A 24,409-nucleotide genomic window follows, 5' to 3' on the forward strand; every position below is an offset into this window, starting at 1 on the left:
GCGCGGTGGGGCGAATCTCTGGGAGACTACCACCTCGAGGGGCGGGGACCCATAAGGGGGTGGAGCCTCCCAAAGAGCACGGGGAAGGGGGTCCTGCGTGGGCTATTGCGAGGAGTGCTTCGCTGCTGTGGGGCTGGGCGAGGCTTTCCAAACATAACTGGAAAGGGGGCGCTGAACCAACGTGACCTCGATGAGGGCGGGATGGGGTGGCATCCGTAGGACGAGGTCACTCGGTAAGGCAAGGGCGTTAACTCGGTGTCCCTGGGTCTGTTCTGAGGCAGCCCAAGCCTGGGGGAGGTGGAGGGTGGGAGGTTAACCCCAGATCTATGGTCTCTGTGAAGGGAGAAGCACCAGGAACAGCGAGTCTCAATCAGGCGGGCGTGGGAGGGAAGATGGGGAAACTGGCTCAGAGGAGCCAGTGGGAGGTCCTGGCGAGATAATCCGTCTGGAGCTCCGCGGGACCAGAACATCTGCAGCTATGGGGTTATTGGGTGTGCGGCCGGGGGCGGGAGGGGGAGGTTGTCTGAAAAAGACTGCTCTGGGCACAGGGAAGAATGGTTTTGTGTAAAGATCAGCGTCTGGCAGGGAAGTGGGGCTTGACTCTGTCCCTGATTTGCTGTGCGCTGCATGGCCCCAGTTTCCCCATCAGTCCAACAGCTGGAATCATCTCTGTCTAAGTCCTGGGTCCTTTCTGCCCTTCTCACTCATCAGCAGTTTTCAGAGGTGAGTTGTGGAGATTTGCCTTTTCCGCAACCTGGCCCTGTGCTGGGACACCTATGTGGCTGAAACAGCCCCACATCCACCCTTCACACACAGTCCAGCGGGGCACCAGATAGTGACAGCCCAGGATGGGTCAGGCCTGGGATGGGGGCAACAGAGGTAGAGGGGTCAGGGCCAGGACAGGGGAAGCACAGGGCACTATAGGATCCGCGTGGGGAGCGGGTGTGTGTGTGTGTGGGGGGGTGCCTGCTTCGGCCTGAAGGGTCAAAGTCTATCTAAACTTTGAAAGTATTAGATGGGGGGGCAGGGCCTTGGAAGAGGGTCCACTTCTAAGAAGAGGAGATAACAAAGGTGCGTCAGGAAAGGTGTTCTAGGCAGAGGGAATGGCATCTGCAAAGGCTTGGAGATGAGAAAGTGTGGCTCATTTTCAGCAGAGTCCTTGACTCCCTCCCTGGGGAGCCACTTTGGTGCTCTGTCACATGTCCCCTAGTCCAGGATCTACAGCTGAGTGATAGGCTGTAAACTCTTGACGGTGGACACTAACTAGGCTTGTATTCTCACAGCCTGGTGGTTTAATGACTGATCTTGAGGTTGGTGTGAATCCCAGCACCTCCACTGATCAAGTATGTGACCTTGGTCAAGTGACCCAACTTTCCCATTCATCAAATGGGGATATATTACTGGGTTTCACCAAATCAATCACCTCATTTTAAAGAGCTATAAAGAATTAAACATATATATATATTTTAAAATATATATCTAGTAGATTGTATCAAGGGACCCAAGAAACAAAAGACTTAAAAACAACATGCTGCCACATCGGATGACACTTTGGCCTAAGTTACAGAAAACACAACTGACGACACAAGAATTTGCCAACTCAAAGATATACTATTCCAAACCTCATTATTTGAAATTTTAATACTGAACTTATTAGCAGCAGATTAGAATTTTTTTTAATTCTTTGGTTCAAAATCTGTAAGAATCAGAAATGGGGTGATTAATTTAGGGTACCCTTTACTACTCACCTCTCCAGTGTTGGGTCAGCTGTACCTGCTATGTTCTGGCTCAGAGGTCATTACACAGGGAGACCCTCCTGTTTTAGGGGATGACTCAGGAGGAAAGGCTGTGTGACCACACCATCCCCCCGGAAACACACCCCGCTTTCCCGAGGGGCACCATTATATTCTTCCTTTATTGGCTGTCCTTGTATAATACAAATCTGCAAGTTTAGATACAAAAAAATCTGGAAATAAAAGATAGAAAAGTACCCGCCAGGCACCCCTCCGCTTTCCTCTGGACCCCTCCCCAGCGGGCAACGAAGTGAGGTAACTGAGCAACTCCTTCCTCTTCCCTCTACCCCACTCCTGGGCCCCCAACTTGGCCCCTGTCCCCATGAGACCTTGGCCAGAGGAAGATGTGGGCCCGCAAGTGGGGGGAGGGGTGATAAGGGTAAGCACAGCATTGGCAGTGAACGCAGTGGGTGGGCAGAGGGAAGCCCTTTGCTTGTGCTGTGTATGGGGGAGGGGAAACCAGACTTGGGGTGGGCCCCTGTGTGGGGCCCAGTAGCGCCTCCAAGTGAGCATTCCTTCCCCATCCCACCCAACACTGGAAAGTAGAAGGTCAACAACAGAAACTGGGAAATGTAGCGTGAACCGAGGGCACTCAGTGGGACTGTGGCCATCCCCGTGTCTGGGGTGGGGGCAAAGGGCCATTGCCAGCCTAAGTCTGGCAGTGAAATGGGTCCCCTTAGTCAGGCTGGGTCGGTCCCTGAATTCCATCCTGTCGCAACCTGGGCATCACAATATCGGTTCTGTAGTGCTTGTGGGAGTGGTCGAGAGAAAGGATTAGAGGGGGTGTTGAGGGGCACAGCCCCAGGGAGCAGGATGAGGGGAAAGGTTGGGCCTCCACTCCCAGACGTGGGGCACCTGGAGATAACGGGGTGGGCAGGGCAGCTCCAGCTACAGTTCAATCTCAAAGGTCTTCTGCAAGTCGCCCGAGAAGGGGTTGGAAGGCTTCTCTACAGTGGGTTTGCCTTCTAACGCTGCCCACTGGGCCTCAAAGGGGTCCAACTCAGAGGCCGGGGCAGGTGCTGGCTCTGGGGGCCAGGGGGCCCCATTAGGACGTGGGCGGGCCTGGCCCCCAGGGGCACTGGGCATGGCAGGGGGTGGGAAGGCTCCAGCTTTCCCAAGTAGGGTGGCGGGCTGGGGCTGGAGCTGGGCAGCTGAGCAGAAGGCATTGGCCACCATCTGTGAGGGTGTGATGCCCACCACAGGCACGCGGGGCATGGGTGGGTAGCCCAAGCCTGGGTAGGTGGGCACAAAAGGGGGCTGCATGTGTGGGGGTGGCAGGAACACAGCCACCTGGGCAGGTGCAGCATCAAAGGGCCCCATGGGGGCAGGGAAGGGCTGCAGGGCAGGGGGCACGGGGGGCACGGGGGGTACTGAGGCCGCTTGCTGCTGCTGCTGCTGTGCTTTGGCCACCTGGGACACCTCCTCTAGCCACCTCTCGGCCTCCGAAGGGGTCCGCTTGTGCCCAGGCTGGAAGGCAGCTGCAGGGGCCACGGAGGGCTCACCCCAGGCAGAAGTCCCTGGAGAGAGGAGAGGGGCAGGTGAAGGCATGGGCTGGACTGGAAAGAACCCCAGGCTGGGATCAGACTCCGGAGCCAGGCTGCCCCCGCCTTGAGTCCAGCTCCATTCTTCACTAGCTGAGCTGACTCTGGGCAAGTGGCTTAACCATCCTGGACCACATGATGTTTCCTCAGTGCTAAGAAAACACAATTCCAATACAGTTCTGAGATTCTAAGGGCCCAAGATGGGAAAGTATAGGCAGGACTGACAATCACCCAGGCTGGCTTCCCTGTTATTGCATGTTTTTAATATAGCCCCTGGTTCTAATATTTTGAGAATGAATTGTTTCAGGAGGCTAAGATTCTAAGGCTCCATGGATCTCTCTGAGACTGTACTACGCTAACATAATGAATGAGGTTCAACGGTTTTAAATTTGTGTTTTCTAAGATTCTAGAGTTTTAAGTTTACATTGTTTGCCGTTCTAAGGTGCTCCTACGGGTGCTAGGATCAGCCCATGGCCCTAAGGTGACTCCGTGGCATGGTTTCTCAGGAAGCCCTCTTCTAAAGCTGTGAGATTCCAAGGTTTCATGGTTCCAAATCTGTTAGGTTCTATGATTCTGTGATTCTAAGGCTGTAGGTTTCTAAATTTTATTACTCTAAGACAGGAAGGTTTAAAATTGATCCCATGGGTCTAAGGTGATCCCATGGCTCTGAGATGACCCCATAACTCTAAGATGACCCGTGGTTCTAAGCCTGTGGGATTCCAGGTTCCTGGAGTTTCTGAGGTAACCCTGAATGGGGCAGGGAAATGCAGGAGGGGCACTGCAGGGTGTCCGCCCAGGAATAGGGCTGCACTTACCTGTTGACATGGGCGGTGGTGGCCCTGGTGCTGGCGCTCCAGCACTGGCGAAAGATGAGCTGATCTGTGTGCACAGAGCGTTGATGCCGTCGCTGTCACTGGCACCAGGGGGCTCCATTTCAGGCACTGGGAAGTTAGGAAGGATGGAGGTCAGTGAACAGGCCCTGCTCTTGACCCTTATGCCCTCAGGTGGCCCTCTCACAAGTGTGTGGTTCGGCGGGTCCACTCTGCACTAATGGCCATGGCCACAAAAATGAAAACTCTGTGCATATATGTGACATCTGAGTGGTACAAGTAGTGTGTGACATTAGTGTGGAAGAAGGGCTATTTCATGACATGACCGCTGCCAGACCCACAAGCTAGAACACCGGCAGAAGAGATTGCTTCCCGTAATCCCCTCAGAGATTGTCTGGTTGACCCCCAATGCCTCAAGAGTGCTGGGTCCTGGAACAGGCCTTTGCCCTGTCCTGGACAAGCATGTAAGTCACTTTCCTCTTATCTGGGGCGGGTCACACTCCAGTACCCCATCCATCCTGCTATGTCCTATACAACCCTCTAGTGCCTCCCACATGGCACAAGGATATCCACCTCGTCTTGCTGCAGCCCAAGATGTGCCCGTAAGTTCCCTTAACGAACTCTTGATGTAATGATAGAGTTGTCAGACTCTTTCTTTGGTCTCTCAGCCCCAGGAAATTTCCCCCCAAATTGGATAGCTGATAAGTCACAGGACTCCCAAGTCAAAGAGGACCTCAAGGAGGACCTGTGTGTAGCCACACACCAGAAAAAATACTTGAAATGTTTAACATCTATTAATTTAAAAATATGTTCAACCACATGTATGGCAAGAGCATCGACCAGTCAGAATGGATGTTGGCCACACTGTAGTTCACTGGCTGGAGATCATTTGTCCTGCTTTGGGTGGTGAAGTGGGGCCCTGTCCACCCCACCCAGACTGGCCTACAACATACAACATGAGGGCAGAGATGCACCTGTGCCAGGAAGATAGGAGACACTGAGCAGGTGTGGTGGCCTCATGAGCCCTTGGGATGAACAAAGGTTCTATCTGAATAAACAACAGAGGACCACTAAGGGTGGTGTGTGACAAGTGCCTGTGATACCTCAGCAAGTGGCTATCTCCAAGGGAGTGGGCATGACGTTCCAATGAGCAGGTGGGAGGGTAAGTGGTTTCCACATCAATTCTGTGATGACTGTGTGTGTTAATCCAAGTGGGTGTGCAGCTGCTGAGGGTGTGGCATCTGAGTGTAACTGAAATCCAGGTGTGTGGTATCCTGACTGTGATTCCCAAGTGTAAGCCAATCCACCTGTGTGATGTATGAGTGTCCTTGCAAGCAGGTATGAATATGCATGTGTGACTTCCAAGTTTGCGTGAATCCGAGTGTGTGGTTTCTGAGTGTGTGTAAATCTGGGTGTGTGATTTCTGGATCTGGATATGTGCTTTCTAAGTGTATGTAATTATAACATCTAACTGTGCAACTTCCAAGTGTGTGTGATTCTGGAGTGCATGTGACTAAGTGTGTGACTACGTAAGGAGTGTATGTGACACCTGTGTGAGTCAGTGAAATTTTGTGTGGCAAGTGACATCCAAGCAAGTGCGCAATTGGCTGTAGGAGCGTGAGGCTTCCAAATAAAGCCTGGGGAGCCTGCCACCTCTCAGGGAGCATGTGTGACAGCCTTTAGGGTGTGCTTCATGTCAGGCTGCAAGAGGACAGCAAATCTGAGGGTGTGTGATGGCCAAGTGATACTGCAGGGCATGGAGTGAGTGTGCGTCATTCTCAACAAGCATTGGCATCTGCTCAACAGTCACCTTCTGGAGTAGCCCAGCCTCCTGGATATAGATCAACACTTCCCACACCAGTCCCAGAGGCCAGGATGGGTAGGTAGGTGTCTCAGATTTGGCGTATGGAGGCATGAGAGCGGGCCAGACCGCATGACTTCACTGACAACTGGGAGGACAGGCAGTCCTCCTGCCTGCCTCCCTCGGGAAAAATATGGTACCATGCTATCTCTCTTCTCCCTTTCTCTTTGCAGAATTTGCTGTAGATCATGACATATGCCACCTCTCTCCTTCCCTTGGCCCATAGCAGACATTAGTAACCAAACACGATGATGCTTTATTTACCACTAAACTCTTTGCTCACCTCACCCCTCCTCACCTGGCTAGACCTCATGGCTCTACTGGCCAAATGCTGGAAGTGAGGGCTGGTCCTTGTAACTCCATCTTCCATCCAAGCAAAACAGGGCATTCATATTGCCTCTCTCCTAGCACCACCCATGAAGACATTGCTAAGCAATGATGATGCACCACCTCTTTCCTCTTTATTGTCCCTGGAAGACACGGCTAATCAATGATGGTGGGTGTTGCCTCCACCCAAGCCTTTGCCCACAAGTGACGTCATGAATCCATCACTATGATCCCTGACCCCATAATCCCCATGCTCACTTATGCCCTCCACCTCAAGTTTCCTCTGGCCAAATTCTGGGAGTCTCTGCTTGGGCAAAAATATAACACTCCTGCTGTTCTTCTTCCATCGCCTATGGCCAACTTTGCTAATTAATCACGTGGCGTGCTACTTGCTCCTTTTTCTTGCTCATGGCAGACACTGTAAGGAGATCGCGATGTAAGCCATCACTCTATTCTCCTTGCCCTGGGAAGACACTGCTAATCCATCACAATCCTCCTTTCATCTCAGCCTGAGGACTTCCTGTATCCTTCACCTGGCCAGATTGTATCACTCCACTGGCCAAATGCTTGAAGGGAGCACAAGCCTTGGTGCCTCAGTCTCCTCCTGAGCAAAATCACAGCATCTGTGCAGCTGCCCTCCTCCCCTTGTCCATGAATTTGCTGACTGATCAAGATTTGTGCCACCATTCTTCTCTCCCTTGTCCATAGCAGACATTGCTAATCGATCACTCTTGCCTGTGGCAGACACGGCTAATTGATCATGATGTGTTCCACCTCTCTTACCTTTGGCCATGGCAGACAGTGCTAATCAATCATGGTGCCTACCACCTCTTCTCTGTCTCTTGCGTACACAGACAGGGGTACTGATACGGATGTCCCCGCCGACTGAGCCCAGGGCTTACCTGTGCCCTTCACCTGGAAGTCAGTGCGGCGCTGCAGCGTGGATGGCAGCTCGTTTAGCCGTAGGCTCAGCTGCCGTTTGAAAGGCGAGTTCTTCTGGCTGAGTGCCGGGAACCCACGGAAGGAGCCCTGGCGAACCAGCTGCTCCAGGGGGGCATGGCGCCGAGGGATAGCAGCTGCAGTGGTGCCTGCAGCCACAGGGGTGCCTGCCTCACCCTTCTCACCAGGGGATGTGGTGGCTGGTGTTGGGGACACGTGCCCAGGCTGGGCAGGGCCGGGAGCTGCAGTGGGGGCAGCTGCTGCCTCTGCTGGAGACATGAGGGAGACAGGTGGTTAGACACCTTATCTTGGCATTCAAGGCCTCTCCCCCTGGTCCCCTTGATCATTCCTCAAGGCTGGCTTCCGTACACAATGTGTCCTGCCCTCGAGACAGGCTGGACAGGGCCCCAAAATGTCCCTCATCCTCACCCAAGACCACTTTACCCAGGAGGCTCTTTGGGAATTGTCCCCCAACCTGACCTTCTGTGTTTCTAGCTTTCTGCCCCCAATCTGTCTTCCTCTGCTGCTCCCGCTGTTTTTCCCTCTGAGACCTTCTGTCTCATTTTCTAATTAATTTAATGGACACTTATTTGGTGCATGACAAACGTATCAGGCTTTGTTCCAAGTGCTTTGAAATTATTAACTCATTCAATCCTTACAACCACCCAACTGTCAATACTACCAGTATCTCCATTTTACAGATGTGGAAACTGAGGCCCAGCAATGGTGAGTGACTTGCCCAAGCCACAGCGCTAGTAAGAGGCAGGCTGACTCCGGAGTCAATGGTCTAAACAATTGCCCTAACCTATCTCTCCCTCTGGCCTGGTCTCTCCACATCATGCTGTCTTCCTCTGTCATTCTGTCAGTTCTCGCTACTTCTCTACCTCCTACCGTTCTTCAGATCTCAAGTACTTCCTCCTTTCACCCAGTTGCTACCCATCCTTCTAGACCCAGCTTGGTACGCTTCTTCTGGGGAGCTTTCCAGATCTTTCCAGACCCTCAGCCTGGGCTCCCTCCACTCTGGGACTGTCCTTTGTCCTCTGGGGGACACCTGCTCTCCCCACTAAGCACACAGCATGCTCTTCAAGGGCAGGATCCTCTCACCCCTGCCAATACACAAACACACATCCATCCTCCAATCAGGGCCTCACCCAAGCTGCAGCCTGAATGCTGGTGAGGTTAAACTCAGGCCCAGAGAGGGCAGGAAGGTCACCCAGCATTTCATCTCTCATCTTCCAGATGGTGAGGCTCTTACCCAGGTCTGGCCCAGAGCTGTGGAAACAGCCTGGGACAGGCTGGAACCAGGAAATCACCTCTGCCCCCACCTCACTGTGTGACTTCAGGAAATCCCCTCCCCTCTCTGGGCTCCAGTTTCCCGACTATAAACCTGGGATAAACATCCCTCTGCTGCCTCCGGGGCCTCCTTAGAGGGTCAGTTGAGGCAGTGAATGTTTCATGCTTTGGAATCCAACAAAAGCTTAGTAAACAACTTTGTGGAAAGCACACTCCTCCACTGCTAAATTGGGAAGAGCTTTTTGTGCAAGTGCAGTGCCTTGAGACTGAATCAGTGTACCATCGGCAAAACACTGATATGTTTGGCAAATCGTAACATACTTCATAAACTCTCACTTTGCTGTGCAAGCTGTAAAGTGCTTTGTACAGTGCAAAGTACCTGGAAACTGTAATATCCTTTGGAAACAGCAAAACCCTTTGCATACTCTAAAGCATATGACAACAGTCTTTGTAAATTCTAATCTCCTATATAAACGGTAAAGAAATATTTATAAACTGAAGGGCTGTATACTCAGTATGTTCTTTATAAAGAATAAAACATCATATACTCTACAAGACTCTCTGTTAACTTCACTTTGTAATCTGTTTTGCCGATGATAAAATTCTTTGCAGATGCTAATAGATGATGTAAACAGTAAAATACTCTGTAAGCTGTGAAGAGAGCTGTGTAGATTTGTAAAGGGGTCTGTAAATGGTTATGTAATTTACGAATAAAAACATACTTCATAAACTCTAATATTCTAGTAAGCAATAAAACTTCTGGTTCCCTAACTTTTTAGTTAGAAATATTTTAACATTTCGACAGAAAAGATGTAATAATGGAGCACTGAGCACGCAGGTTCTCTTAATCTATGGTCCCCAGTGTTAACATGTTACCAGATTTGCTCCTTCCCTCCTTCCATAATTTTTTGTTCCGTGCCATTTAAGAGAAAGTTGCAGACAGCTCAACCCCAAAACCTTCAGCATGTACCTCCTAAGAACAATGACAGTCTCCTAGAGGCACAGTACAATTTCTCACTTGGGAAACTTAACATGGGTATAATACCATTAGCCAATCTACCGTCCATATTCCAGTTTCCCCCAATGTCCCAATCAAGTCCTTTATAGATGTTCTTTTATATATGTATACAATACAGGATCCAATTCAGGACCACACATTGCATTTATTAATATTTGTGAAGTCTCTTTAGTCTCCTGTAATCTGGAACAGTTCCCAATGGTAAATGCTTTGTCAATTCTAAGCTGTGTTTTCCAAATATTTAAAAACTAGGGCTGGCCGAGTGGCGCGATGGTTGGGAACTCGCTTGGGATGCCAGAGGGCCCCGGTTTGGATCCCACATATGAGGGCCAGTGACACTGCCCTCCACAGCTAAGATGCTGAACAACAGCTCAACCTGGAGCTGGGCTGCCACGAGTCGCCGGCGACGGCGTGGGCTGCAGTCTCTGTGGCAGTGGATTGCCATGGGCTACCGTGTGTGGCCAGCAGCCAGCGTGAGCGGCCAGCAGCCGCAGTGAGCGGCCGTCCAGAAGCCGGCGACTGATCTGCCTCGCCAGAGAAGAGCGCAATGATGGTGCCAACTTGGGCCAGTGAAGCAACATCCTCCACAACTAGATTGAAGAACAAAACAACAGCAACTTGTCTGTTCCCCTTTCCCCAATTCCCCAGCACTGTTCCCATCCCCCCAATTCCCCAATAAAAATCTTTAAAAAAAATAAAAATAAAAAATAAAAAATAAAAACTAGAATCCACAGGAAAAAAATTAAATTACATTGTGACTTGGCACATAACACACTTTTATATATATATATATATATATATATTTTTTTAAGTTTACAGCAAATGATAGTTTTATTAGAGCAAAAAGTAACAGCTCTCAAAACGAGCGGGGGTCCCTACTGGGGTGCCACGCTTATATTTTAAAAACCACTGTTTGAGAACTTACAAAGTATTTGCCATTCACCTAGAATGTTAGAGTTTATCAGGCATTTTTCAAACTTTCTTGATGGCAATGCTGAGAAAGAAATGCCTTTTACACAGTAACCTGACCCACATACACACATACAAAATGTACACATGCATGCAAATATATACACTGACATAAAAGTATCACTAAACTATATTTACCCTTACTTTACATTATACTTATCCATTACTCTGATATTTTCTATTCTTTTCTATTTCATTTTTTCAAATGCTACCCACAGTCCAGCAATCTGACTTCACAACCCTTGAACAGGTCTTGATACACAGATTGGAAAGTCTGGGAACCTCCCTGAGTTGGCAGGTAATAAAGCACTTTGTGAGCTTTGCCGGGATTTGTGGCCTACAGAATATTGCCCATAGAACTCCTTACATTGAAGTGAGCTTTATAAACTGTAACCAAACTTGCGGTTGGTGCTCTGCTTTATAAACTGTAGAGTCCCTGTACCTCTGCAGCTCTCCCTGCAAACTGGACCCTTGGCCCCACCAGGGCCCACTCTATGCCCAACCCTGCCTCTGGGCAGTACCCACCTTTCTTTTTGTCCGCAGCCTCTCGCTCAGCAGGCCGCCCACCCCCAGACAGGCGGAAGGAGCCCTCGCGGGCAAAGCTTGTGCGGCTGGCATCGAAGGCAGCTGTGACCCCGCATTCCTTCTCCCGTCGCTGCTTCCGCTCCAGGCAGGCTGCAAAAGCACAGCCCACGGCGTGGCTCAGCCTCTCACCCTGTGGGAAGAAGTTTGGGGGTGGGGTGGGGTTAGAGACACTGTGTTGTGCAGACTGGCCGCCAGGAGCCCTGGGTTCCAGCAGCTAGGTGCTGGGTGACCCTGGATGAGTCCCTTCATCTCTCTGGGCCCCAGAAACAAGAGTGCAATACTATGGAGATTCCTCAAAAAATTAAAAATAGAGTTGTCAAACGACTCAGCAATTCTACTCCTGGGTATTTATCAGAAGAAAATAAAACCACTAATTCGAAAAGACATATGGATCTCTATATTCATTGCAACTTTACTAGTAACAACCAAGATAAGGAAACAACCTAGGTATCCATTAATAGATGGATAAAGAAGGTATGGTGTGTGTGTGTGTGTGTGTGTGTGTGTGTGAAGAAATATATATCTTGCCCAAATGGCAAGATTTCATTCTTCTTATGGCTGAGTAATATTCCATATATATTCCATTTGGGAAAACAGAGATGGACCTAGAGGGAATTATGCTAAGAGAAAAAAGGCAGACAGCGAAAGAAAAATACCATATGATTTCCCTTATATGTGGAATCCAAAGAAACAAACAAACAAAACAGAAACAGGCCCACAGCTATAGAGAACAAGATGATGGTTGCCAAAGGGGAGTGGGTGGGAGGATGGGAAAAGAAAAAGAAAAAAAAAAGTGCAATGCTGGATGCCTCCATTTATATGAAGTTCTAGAATAGGCAAAACTAATCTAGGATGAAAAAAGGCAGAATAGTGGCTATTTCTTAGGGGGAGGTTGGGACTGACTGGGAAGGGATGGATGGGGGGGTGGTGGCCATGTTCTAGAGTTTGACGGGGGTTTGGCTTGTACAGGTGTAAGCAGTTGTCAAACTCAACAAAAGTAGAACTAAGGTTTGTGGACAGCATGCGTTTTTTTTCCAAAAGAAAAAGAGCTGGAAAAAATATGAATTCTACTTAATGGTATGCACGCTGAAGTGTCTGCGGGAAGTATTCTGGTGAAAACCACTTCACCTCTCAGTGCATAAGCCTCCTCATCTGTAAAATGAAGGCCCTGACAGCACCTACCTCACAGGGTTATTGCCAGTATTAGATGAACTAATGCATGCAAAGCATGTAGCACAAAGCCAGGTACAGGGAAACCACACATGTGCCAGCATAAATCTGTCCATCCCTGAGCTGAGCTCTGACTTGCATTCCTTTTACGGACTCCTCACAACAATGCCAGGAGGTGGACACTCCGATGAACCCATTTTACAGATATAGAAACAGATTCAGTCCACACACCTATCACAAGTGGCAGAGTTGGGATTCTCATGAGATCTGTCAGACTTGTTTCCTAACCAAGATGCTCAGTCATATCTTAAACTTGGGGACAAAAATCCTCAACAAAATACTAACAAACTGAACCCAGTAGCATATTAAAAAGATTATGCAGCATGATCAAGTGAGATTGATCCCAGGAATGCAAGGTTGGTTCAACATATGAAAATCAATCAATGTAATACACATAATTAGAATGAAAGAAGAAAAAAAACATGATCATCTTGATTGATGCAGAAAAAGCATTTGACAAAATTCAACACCCTTTCACGATTAAAAAACAACAACAAAAAAAACACTCAACAAACTTGGAATAGATGGGAACTTCCTCAACCTGATACAGGACATTTATGAAAAAGTCATAGCCAACATCATACTAAATGGTGAAAGAAAAGCTTTCCCCTAAGATCTGGAATAAGAGGCCGGCCGAGTGGCTCATTGGTTAAGAGTTGGCTTGGGATGGCAGCTCTGAGCAGCAGGGCCCCAGTTCGGATCCCACATGAGGGCCAGTGACACTGTGCCCTCTACAACTAAAATGGTGAACAACAGCTCGACCCGGAGCTGGGCTGCCGTGAATTGCTGGCGACGGCGTAGGCTGCAGCAGGGCTGCATTGGGCTGCTGTAAGCTACCGTGGGTGGCTGGCAGCCAGTGTGAGCGGCTGGTGGTGTGAGCTGCCATGAGCCACCGTGAGCGGCCATTCAAAGGCCGGCAACCAATCTGCCTCAGCCGGGAAGAGCACAATAATCACAATACCAACATGGGCCAGTGAAGCGACGTCCTCTACAACTAGACTGAAGAACATAAGGACAGCAACTTGTCTGTTCCCCTTCCCTGATTCCCCCCAATGCTGTTCCCTCCCCTAATTCCCCCAATAAAAAAAAGTAAAAAAAAAAAAGAAAAATAAATAAACCAGTACTAAAAAAAAAAAAAAAGATCTGGAATAAGACAAGGACGCCCATTTTCATTACTCCTATTCAACACTACACTGGAAGTTCTAACCAGAATAATTAGATAAGAAAAAGAAATAAAAGGCATCCAAATTGGAAAGGGAAAAGTAAAATTATCTCTATTTGCAGATGACATGATCTTATATGTAGAAAGTCCTAAAGAATCCACAAACTATTAGAGTTAATAAATGAATTTGGCAAAGTTGCAGGATACAAGATCAACAAAAATCAGTTACATCTAATATACACTAGCAGTTAACAATCCAAAAATGAAATTAAGACAATTCTATTTACAATAGCATCTAAAAGAACAAAATGGTTAGGAATAAATTCCAAGGAAACGAAAGACATATACACTGAAAACGACAAAACATTGCTGAAAGAAATTAAAGAAGACCTAAACAAATGGAAATACTCCGTGTTCAGGGATTGGAAGACTTAATCTTGTTAAGATGGCAATATTTCCCAAAGTGATCTACAGATTTAATGTAACCCCTATCAAAATCCCAATGGGGGCCGGCCAAGTGGCGTATTGGTTAGGAGCTGGCTTGGGATGCCAGAGGGCGCCGGTTCGGATCCCACATATGAGGGCCAGTGACACTGCTAAGATGCTGAATGGCGGCTCGACCTGGAGCTGGGCTGGCATGGTCGCCAGCGACGGCGTAGGCTGCAGCCTCTGCTGCAGTGGGCTGCCATGGGCTACTGTGTGTAGCCAGCAGCCAGCGTGAGCGGCCAGCAGCCGCTGATGTGCCTCGCCTGGGAAGAGCGCAATGATGGTGCCAACTTGGGCCAGTGAAGCAACGTCCTCCACAACTAGACTGAAGAACAAAAAGGACAGCAACTTGTCTGTTCCCCTTCCCCCAATTCTCCAGCACTGTTCCCATCCCCCAATTCCCCAATAAAAATCTTAAAAAAAAAAAAAAAAGAAAAAGAAAAATCCCAATGGACTCTTAGAGAAATGGAAAAGCTGATCCTAAAATTCATATGGAATTTCCAGGGACCCAGAATATCCAAAACAATTTTGAGAAAGAACAAAATAGAAGTAACACTTTTCATTTTAAAAACTTATTTCAAAGCTTCAGTAATCAAAACAGTGTAATACTGGCATAAGGACATTCACACCAATGAAATAAAACTGATATCCTAGATATATACCCACACATCTATGGTCAGTTGATTTTCAATATGGATTCCAAGACTATACGACTGGAGAAAGAAGTCTCTCTGACAGATGGGGCTGGGACAACTGGATAACCATCATTTGCAGGTAGGGATGTCCATGTGACTACATTCTGACCAATGGGATGTACATAATTAGAAATGATACACAATTCTGGAAAAGGAAAGGGTGTGCCCCTCTTCACACCTTCCTCCTTTCTGTGGTTGGAATGAAGATGTGAAGGCTGGAGCATGTGCATTCATCTTGGATCACAGAGAGTGGAAGTCATACTTCAGCATAACAACAGGATAAAAGGAGCCATAGCCCCTGATGAGTGGAGAGGAGCCACACCACTGCTCTACTGCCTGCCTTGTCTTTCACATGAAACTCAAACTTCTACCTCACTGAAATCACTGGTTTCTATCACAAACAAGCCTCAGAATCCTAACTGTTAGAATGCTTCTGAGAAGACGGTCCATTTATCACTTTTATCCAATTCTCAGAGGGGACCTTGACACCACCCCCACCCCCAAGTATGAAAAAACACAGACAAAATGAACTGAGGCTGAAGGAAGAGTGAGGGGTATTGTTTGAGAAGGGCCTAAGAGAGCCTGCTGGGGACAGGAAACTTGACCTGGGTGGGGTTTATTCATAAGCAAAAATTCCTGGAGCTGGACATGGATCCTCAATGAGAAAAGTTAGAGAAACATGAAGAACTATTGATAATAAGGAGGAGGATGAAATGTTTTCCTGAACGCTTCCTATGTGCCAGGCATTGTTCTAAGTCCTCTGTACGAACCCACTCAAGTCCACAAGAATCCTGTTAGGAGCTGTGAGTACAGCCCCTTTTCCAGATGAGGACACCAGGCCTGGAGAGGAGAAGTGAGTGGCTTACTCGACTCCACTCAGCTGGCCCGGGGTGGGGCTGGAATGCCAGGGAATGGGAGAGAAGAGTCAGCTGGCTTTGGGCTTTGGCGATACTCACAGAGTCCTTGAGTGCCAGGAAACAGTGGCAGATCCAGCGGCGAGTAGTCCCATCACGGCAGATGTAGGAGAAAGCCTTGTCCAGGTTGCGGTCAGGAGCACAAAAGGAGACCTTTTCGATGGTCTGGTCTACCAGCAGGTCCTGGGAGGGACCGGGAAACCAGGAGAGGAATGTGAACTGCCTTTCATGTATTCATTCAACAGTCTTTTAGTGTCTGCTCTATATTCCATCCTGACTGGGGTAGGCACCCAGCGGTCACTGAAACAGCTGTGAACGCTGCTGGCATAGGGGTCTCAGTTCAGTGCAGGAATTAGGCTCATTACCAGGAGAGAGCCCAGAGTCACAGACAGGATGTAATGAAGGGGACACAGGCAGAGGGGTCATGGTCAGGATCGGGGAGGCACACGGGCCTGCAGAAACCACGAGGAGGTGCCTGATGCAACTTCAGGGGGAGTCAGGCAAAAAACTTCCTGGAGGCAAAAGGCAGGGAACAGTATTTCAGGCTGAGGGGACCGCCTGTGCAAAGGTGTCAATCCTGTTCGGTCATTAACCTAGTTCATCACGTGCTGCCTGCCTCCTCTGGCAGTCTCTGGGCGAGAGACAGGGAATTTAATAGTGAGCAAACAGATACCCAGATCCTGGCCCCATGGTGCTCTTGTCTGGCTGGGTAGACTGACAATAAACATATAACAACTAACATTCGTTGATCTGAACACTTACACTATACCAGGCATAGTTTTAAGCTATTTGCATATACTTTCTCAGATAATGGTAGGTGGTGTCTCATTTTACAGATGATACAATTGAGGCATGTTAGGGTTACATCTTATACCTGGGGTCACCCAGCTGGTAAGTGGGTGAGCTGGGATCCGAGCTGAGGCGGCTGCTCCACAATCTATGTATGCTCTTACCCATTATCTATGCTAGCTCACAAATAACCACAGGACTCAAGTCCTGACTTATGACTGTGAAGTGTGCCAAGATGTTGCAAGAGTATAGGGGATAGTCTAGAAGGTCTCTGAGGAAGGGACATGCTAGAGGTGGGTGGGGAAGCATCCTCTGACCCATTCCAGCAGAGAGAGGACTGTGGCCCACTGGTGCCCACTCCCACCCCCACGGGCCTCCTACCTTGGTCTTGTCATCCACGACTCGGAGCCCATCAGCTGACACCCACAGAACAGACTTCACGGACTTTCGGCCCATCTGGAGTGGAGGGGAGGATAGAGGGCGTGGTCACGGCCTCTTCCCGTCTGACCTTGTCCCTTCCCTGCTCCAGCCACCCACTCACCGCCTTCAGCTTCTTCACAGCATCTTCACACACGTGCATCCCACGGGACTCCTCCACCTCCACGTGGCCCAGGTACTTGGGAGGGAGAGATGGGAGGACGTGAAGTAAGCACAGTAATCAATAATTCCTAGTGTGCTCTGAGCAGCTGCACTGTATCCTGCAGTGTCCTAAGCATATCATACTTATTAACTCATTACTTATTAACTCTGTACCTCATCTCTACAAGGAGGGTTGCCCATTCCCATTCCAGACATACAGATGAGAAAACAGAAGCACAGCGTGTAGCAGTGATTACCATCCTGCCTCTATCCCTGGGCCTTAACCCGTCACTGTTGTCCTTTGGAGTGCCAGCATCTGCATCTCTGCGCCTGAGGACTGGCCCCACGCACGGAATGATGGGAGTTGCGGTACACTTGCCCCAGCCTCCATGGGCGGGTGGCTCTTTTCCCCAGAGTCCCCAGTTGCATTAAGCTCAGTTGCCCACGTCTGCAGTTAGTAACACACCCTTGATTGGCTGCCTTCCCTTCCTCACTCCCACCAGCATTTCCTGCACCTCCTGATGGACCCCTCACACCCAAAGCCTGCTTCTGGGTGAGGGGACCAAGTTAAGATTTGAACCTGAACCCTGCTGTTTCCTTTACCAAAGGCTAGTGTGCAACTGTAAAGGGTCATAGAGGGCAAATGCGACAGAATTTTTGTGACCTTCCAGTGCCCTCTGTAAATTGTGAGCTCCCACAAAATGGGGTGACGTAGGCAGGACATCCTTCAGGTAGCATTTTCCTGGTACAAGAGAATGTGTGTTGGTTTTTAATCTCAACTCTGAAGGACAGGCTCCACAGTTCTTTGAAGATACGATGTCTCTGCCACACAGGACAGGACTTTGCCCAACTCGTCCAGCACCCTGGACCTGCATGCACACAGTGCCCCACCCACTCACCCTGACCGGGAAGCTGCACGTGCCCTTGCGCACTGCGTCCTCATCTGCCTGCCACTGGTGCGGGCGTGATGCCTCCGGCACATAGGCTGGCTTCCGCCGCCGCAGGCTCTGCCGTAACTTGTTCATGGTGCCCGCCCCGTCTGGCGACACAGGACAGGGAGTAGGTCAAGGGCAGGGGTCAGAAGCATGGGGCTCAAGGGGGATGGACACAATGCTCAGGGAGCATGGGGTCAGATAACAAGGGAATAGGGTTACAGGGTCATTGGGTAAGACGACATGACGTTTAGGGAACTTGGATCATCAGCAGTCACTGGACATGGGTAAAGGGGGTAACATAAGGCAGGGAACTGTAAGAGTCAGTGTGGGGGTTCAGAAGACATGGGACGAAGAGGCAGGGAGGTCTGGGATAGGGGTCACAGCTTTTAGGGGTCTGGAGGTTGGGGGTGTTACAATCTAGAAGAATACAGATGCAAAGTAATGGAAAATCAATGCACTGGAGGACATAGGGACTGGAGAGCATAGGAGTCAGAGGTCATGAGATCAGGAGTTTTAGGGGTAGGAGGTCAGGGGGTGAGGTGGTCAGAAGGCACAGGTGTTGGGAGTTGCATGGGTCAGATATGGGGGGTGTGGGGAGCATGGGTCCGATATGGGGGGATTCAGAAGGTCTAGAGCCCAGGCCAGAGGGTGTGGAGTACAGGGGCTTGTCTCTCTGCCTCTAGGATACCGCCCCCCTGACAACTGTGTCTAGTCTGAGGCAGGGGCCCCTGGGGCAGTATGCATCTGTGACCATCAGAGGTAGGGGTGGGCAGCCACTAAGACAGTCTTCATTGACCAGAATACTCTTCACTGACTGATAGCCAAATTGACAGTCCCAGAAGGAGGGTAAGGGACACCTTACCAGGACAGAGCACCAATAGCAGATGGGGACTCTGTGTGTGCCAGCAAGTGTGCAGCTGGTGTGTTCCTGAATGCTATCTGTGAGGGTGTCTAGAGCTGAGCATGCAACTGTTGTTTGCAGGTGTGTCTATTTCTGAAGGCTGTATGGAAGATCGAAGGTCTGAGAATGGTTGTTTATGAGAGTGAGAGTCTGTGTCCAAGAGTGGGGTTGTTGTCTGTGAGTGTAAGTCCCTGAAGGTTGTTGCTGAAGGGTATCTATGTGTGAGACTGGTTGTGAGTGTGCCAGGGAATGCTACTGTGAGGGTGTCTCTCTGAGCAGGAAGCTGTTGTCTTTGAAGCTGTGTGTCTGTGTGAGGGTGTGGCTGTTGTCTTTAATGACTGTTACCTATGATAGTGTGTGTCTGTGAGTTACCTAAGAGACCATACCTATGTCCAAGAGTGCAGCTATTGTTTGTGAGGGTGTGTCTGTGTCAGAGCATGTGGCTGTTGTCATAGAGTTGGGTCCATGAGTGTTGTTCTGAGGGTGTCATCTGTGAGGTTGTGTGAGAACGTGAGGTTGTTGTCTTTGAAGTTGTGTTCATGAGTGTTATTTGTGAGACTGTGACTGTGACGACATGGCTGTTGTCTATGAGTGCTGGTTATTATTTGTAAGACGGTGTGCAGAAGTGTAACTCTTTGTGAGAGCATGGGTCCACAGATGCGGTCTGTGAGGCTGTGTCTGCTTGTGAAAGTGTGGCTGTTGTCTGTAAAAGTGTGGGTCTGTGTGTGTTGTCTGGGAGACTATCTGTGTGCAAGGGTTCATCCACTGAGAGTGTGTATCTTGAGTCGGTATCTGGTTAGTGTCTGTAGTTGCCTGTGTGAGAGTCTGGGTGTTGTCTGGGAATGTGTTTGTTTGTGTGACCCTGCACCCGTAGGTGTGGGGAGGTCGGTGTGTGTCTTAATGTCCCAGTGTGTTTGTGACACAGCTAGATGTGTGTGTCTGTGTACAAGTCAGGCTTGGATGGTCACTGAGTATATAGGGAAGAGTTTTGAGGGTGTACACTCATGAGTGTGATTAAGCCTGTGTGATTGCAGGGACAGTTCCTCTAGTCACTCTAGGCAGGTCCACCCACCCATTCAGCCCTTGCCCTGTCACCAGCTAGTCACTCACCTGGCTCCGTCCTGGAGGTTTCAGGGGGCCCCAGGGCCCCACAGGGGGCTGGAGGCAGACGCTGCTCAGGCCTCCTGGGTCTCCCCTGCCCAAGGGAGAGAGGAAAAGGTGAGAGGTTGGCTTGGGATAGGGCTCAGTCCCCTACTTCACTCCATCTTTGGACAACAGCCAACCCCCCTCCATCTCAGGCTTGGGTAAGAGCCTGGTTGTCATAGCAACTGCTAAGGAGGCAGATGAGCGACCTGGTTGCAAGGGTCCAGAAATGGGTATTTGGGGGAATTTGTTGGGGGATAGCCTGGCCCCAGGAGGCCCTCAGTACCCACGGTGATGGTGTGAGGAAGGAGTGGCCTTGTCCTCTAGACACATATCCAGGGACACATACAAACATAGTCACATGTATGCATGCAACTCACATCTACAGTTGTCCCTAGCATCCAGTCATGGCTTGTGCATTTAGTTACATACAGACTCACCTAAACAGTTACAGCTACTACAAACATCTGGTCACATAGCCATATTCACAGATATACACAGTCTCCACTACAGACATTTGTCCACAAGCATATAGAGTCCCAGCCTGCCTAGATGCTGCCACAACCACTGTCACATCAGCTACTGATATTTGGTCACTTTTATTTTCGAAACCACTTACAAAGAGCTGGGCCCAGGCATACCCACTAGACTGGCACATGTACAGCCACACCCAATGACAGTTATATTTCCTCAGGCAGCAACCCAAGATACTCACGTCACAGACCTACCCATATAGAATCACACCAAGTCACACAGACATAATCAGAGCCACACACACTTGTCACACCTAGCTCCACTGCTGTGTGTTGACATCTGGTCATGAATGCATGAAGACATGCACACATTTGGTCACACACAACCACATCCAGTCACAGCCACATGTATTTAATCATCTACAGGCACACAGCTGCACACGGACACTTAGCCACCTGTATCAGTCACACCAACACACCTTTTTGGTCACAACTGTCACACAGTCACATACTCAGTCGTAGGGGCACATATTTGGTCACAGTATCAGCTAACTTATATGGACAGTCCTCCACTGTATGGACTATATGGACAGACACACAGAGACACTGATGTCTATGGCACATGCATTATAGGGAAACAGGCAGGCACACCCAAGACATGCATACAATCACCCAGAGACAACTATCTCCAAGGATGGCCACACTCAGACACAGCTAGATAGCCGGTTGTTCAGATTCACAGCCATACACATTTCAGAAGTGGTCATAAATGCAAAGTCACACAGCATTAGTGTCCACATTACCCGGCCATCTATCACAGTCATAATACTGTCACCTAGCATCCTATACTCAGCTGTACCATCTCATAGCACCACAGAGAAGCATACAGTCTCTCTTCATGCAAACACACAAGTCACACAGACAGGTCAGTAACCATAAACAATCATACCCCCATGTGTACAAACATATCTCACACACAGAGACATCAGCACACAATTTCCATTTCACACATTACAAGCACACAGTCCGCTATATGCTCAGAAATGCAGTGACCCAGACATAGCATTTATAACTGCGTTTACACAGACAGTTGCTGATGGAGCCATGTACAGTCAGGGGAGAGTCACCCTGTCACCAAACCACACACTCAAACACAAGCAGTCCAGCACGCATGCAGACACACATACCAAACTGTCACACAATTATAGACCCACACTCTCCTAGATCATGACACAGACACAAATACATATAAGTCACCTGGGGTCACAGACAAGCAATTCAAACACAAATATAGAAACCACAGTCATATATACACACTCCCACAAACACACATAGTTAGTTACCTGGTGCCACCACACAGACACACCTATATCTTGAGTCAAACACAATGAAACAACCCATTATTAATGGTAAGCCAGGCTTTTAGACCCCAAGTCAAGTACATAACCCAAATCACACATTCATGACTATTCATGCACAAAATCACTCAGTATCAACACAGAGAGGTAGATGCAGTCATTTATGCAACGCTGGTCACACATATGGACATGGCTATGAACACACGACCACTGTCATACAAACATACAAGTCACAGTGCCATCACACAACCCCAGTCACGTAGGCACAATGTGACTGACTTCATGTACAATAGTCACACACCCAGAGTTGCAGGGACATTGTGTGTCACATAGACCCATGTGTGACATACATATAAAATCAGTCATAGACAACCACAAAACGTTCAGTCATCGGGAGAGTTGCACATGTACAGGGCCATAGACACAACTCCACTTACACACAGTCACAACTTCACCCACATCTTCAGTCAGCCACACGCATGCCCAACAGCCGACTTAACACATACACTGTCACATACCCAGTTATAGTTACCAAGGTACATAAACACAGGGTCACAAAAGATGGAATCAAACACACAACCACACAGTCACAACCATGCACGCACTCAAACACAGACTAAAAAGTACAGGGTTCTGCACAGTGTGCAGCTGTCATACACACATACAGTCACACAAATGCTGGGGTCACACATAGACAGACACTACCAGACACAACCACAAGCACGAAACACATACACACACGGTTCCTCATAGTTGCCAGCTACAGCGCGCACGCGTGCCCACACACAGTCACACAAACACGGGGTTACACTCTTGGCCACTTCCCCATGGCTTGCTTTCCCCCCTCCCCACCAAGTACCATACACAAAGCCACCGTCACCTCAGATGCTGCAGACAGACAGGGCTATACCAGGTCCCTGGGGAGCCACCCCCACTCCCCAAGCATGAATCCTAGAGCCTTGGGGGCCAGGACCAGGAGGGGGAGGCAGAGCATTATCTGCGGGTGGGGCCGCTCTCAGCTGGGCAGCCCCAGGGACAAAGGGGACGGCCCAGGGGACCTGTGCCCTGGGACCCCTGACCAAGCTTTGGGAGTGGGAGAGGGTGCCTGAAATTTGCTTTATTTTATTCAGGCTGGGTGGGGTGGGGATGGAGTTCCAGGCATAGGGACCTTGTTAAGAAGGGGCTGTTCCTGGGATGCAGCCCAGGGACTGGGGGGGATCCTATGCCCAGGGTGCCTCTGAGGCCTGGGGACAAACTGCCTAGAATCCCCCAAGGCCTTGGCCTGATGGGGAAGCTGTGTTCAGAGACTCCATCCTCAAGACCTTGCCTAGAGGATTGTTGTGCTCAGAGACCCCCTCAGGCAGGGAGGGGTCAGGATGGCGTTTCGTCTGGAATCGCCTCCTGGAGGCCTTGGCTTCATCTGGGGGTTGTGCTCCAGACTCATCCTCAAAACCTTGCCTAGGGAGTTGTACCGGGAATCTGTTCCACTGTCCTTGATTTTTCTGAGGGGGAGATCTGTATCCGGGATCCCTATCTCTAGGGCCTTAGCAAGGGAGGCCTGTGCGTGAAACCCCTGTCTCCCAAGCTTTGGCTTGGTGGGGGTCTGTTCGTGGACCCCCACCCAGGACCACCCTTGGCACCTTCTCTGTATCCGAGCGCCGCGGTCGCCTCCCACCCTACGCCACATCAGCAGCGGCGCCGCCCCCCACCCGAACCCCCTCTCCCGCCCTTCTCACGCTGGCCGCCGCGCTGCGGGACATCCAGGGCCCCGGCGCCCCCGCCTCCCGCCGCCCCGGCTGGGTCCGGATTCCCGAGTGCTGCTGCTGTAAGGCGGCGGCGGCGGCGGCGGCAGCTCGGTCTGACGCGGGCCGGGGCTGGGGGCCGAGGGATGGTGCGGGATGCACGCGCGCGAGCCTGCTCTGCTCCCCAAGGATTCCGTTCCGGGGGCGGGGGAGCGCCCCTCCCGCCTCGGCTCCCGGCCCCGGCCCCGCCCACTGGCCCACCGCCTGCTGGATGTGCAGAAAGACCCCGCCCCGGCCGAGTGCCTAGTTGGCTTTAGCCCCGCCCCTGCCCCCACAGATCACGCCCATATGCAAATATAACCCCGCCTTCTCCGCTGCAGCCACCGCCCCGCCCCGCCCATCGGCCAGTCCCTGGCAGAGCATTCATTTGAGCCTCGCTGAGACTTCCCCCCAGGTCCTTCCAAGCTTGGGCTCCTTTCCTCTCCATGACCCCTGACCTCAGATCCCCTTCAGTTATGCATCCGAGTTACTTCGGGAGGCGTCTCGCCGCCCCACATCCTCAAATCTTACAGCTAACCCCACGGTTCTCCCAGCCCAGCGGAGGCGGGCAGAAGCGGTGACGAGGCACTTTTTGCAAGGAATGGGAGGGGGAATGAATAGACCCCGGCGACCCGGTGCGCGATCGGTTCGGTTTTGGCGGCGGGGGCGCCGGGCTGAGACCAGGGCGCGGTTCTGGCTTTCGCTGCGCCCCCACTCCCGCCCGATCCTGTGGGTTTGGCAAGGCAGCTGGCAAGGGCATTAAGGCCCATTAGCAAAGGCGAGATTGCTGGGAGCCCGGCGCCGAGG

General features: G+C 50.2%; 1 protein-coding gene across 2 annotated transcripts; it reads right to left on the reverse strand.

The window, feature by feature from the left end:
* Positions 1-1,896: 1,896 nt before the first annotated feature.
* On the reverse strand, positions 1,897-23,800 carry NUMBL (NUMB like endocytic adaptor protein). 2 transcript variants are annotated; one of them, XM_019629824.1, is made up of 10 exons: positions 23,558-23,800; positions 19,958-20,042; positions 17,911-18,050; positions 16,974-17,048; positions 16,814-16,888; positions 15,686-15,826; positions 11,097-11,286; positions 7,255-7,557; positions 4,150-4,275; positions 1,897-3,310 (listed from the first exon to the last, which is right to left on the reverse strand). In XM_019629824.1, the coding sequence occupies exons 1-10, from the start codon at positions 23,579-23,581 to the stop codon at positions 2,682-2,684; spliced, it is 1,788 nt and encodes a 595-aa protein (XP_019485369.1). In that variant the 5' UTR covers positions 23,582-23,800; the 3' UTR covers positions 1,897-2,681. The 2 variants fall into 2 exon arrangements, with proteins under 2 accessions (XP_019485369.1, XP_019485367.1); XM_019629822.1 differs by having other exon boundaries at positions 7,255-7,560; positions 23,558-23,799.
* Between the last annotated feature and the right edge of the window lie 609 nt (positions 23,801-24,409).

The sequence above is a fragment of the Hipposideros armiger genome, unplaced genomic scaffold (genome assembly GCF_001890085.2).
Source record: "Hipposideros armiger isolate ML-2016 unplaced genomic scaffold, ASM189008v1 scaffold_867, whole genome shotgun sequence".
NCBI classification, from domain to species: Eukaryota; Metazoa; Chordata; class Mammalia; order Chiroptera; family Hipposideridae; genus Hipposideros; species Hipposideros armiger.

Bases quoted from the DNA above. Each gene is read 5' to 3' on its own strand.
- NUMBL (XM_019629822.1), bottom strand. From the start codon at position 23,581: ATGTCCCGCAGCGCGGCGGCCAGC. The intron at 20,043-23,557 runs GTGAGAAGGGCG...TCCCTTGGGCAG, and splicing joins CCCGCAGCGCGGCGGCCAGC to GGGAGACCCAGGAGGCCTGA. The intron at 17,049-17,910 runs GTGAGTGGGTGG...CTCCCTCCCAAG, and splicing joins CGTGCAGCTTCCCGGTCAGG to TACCTGGGCCACGTGGAGGT.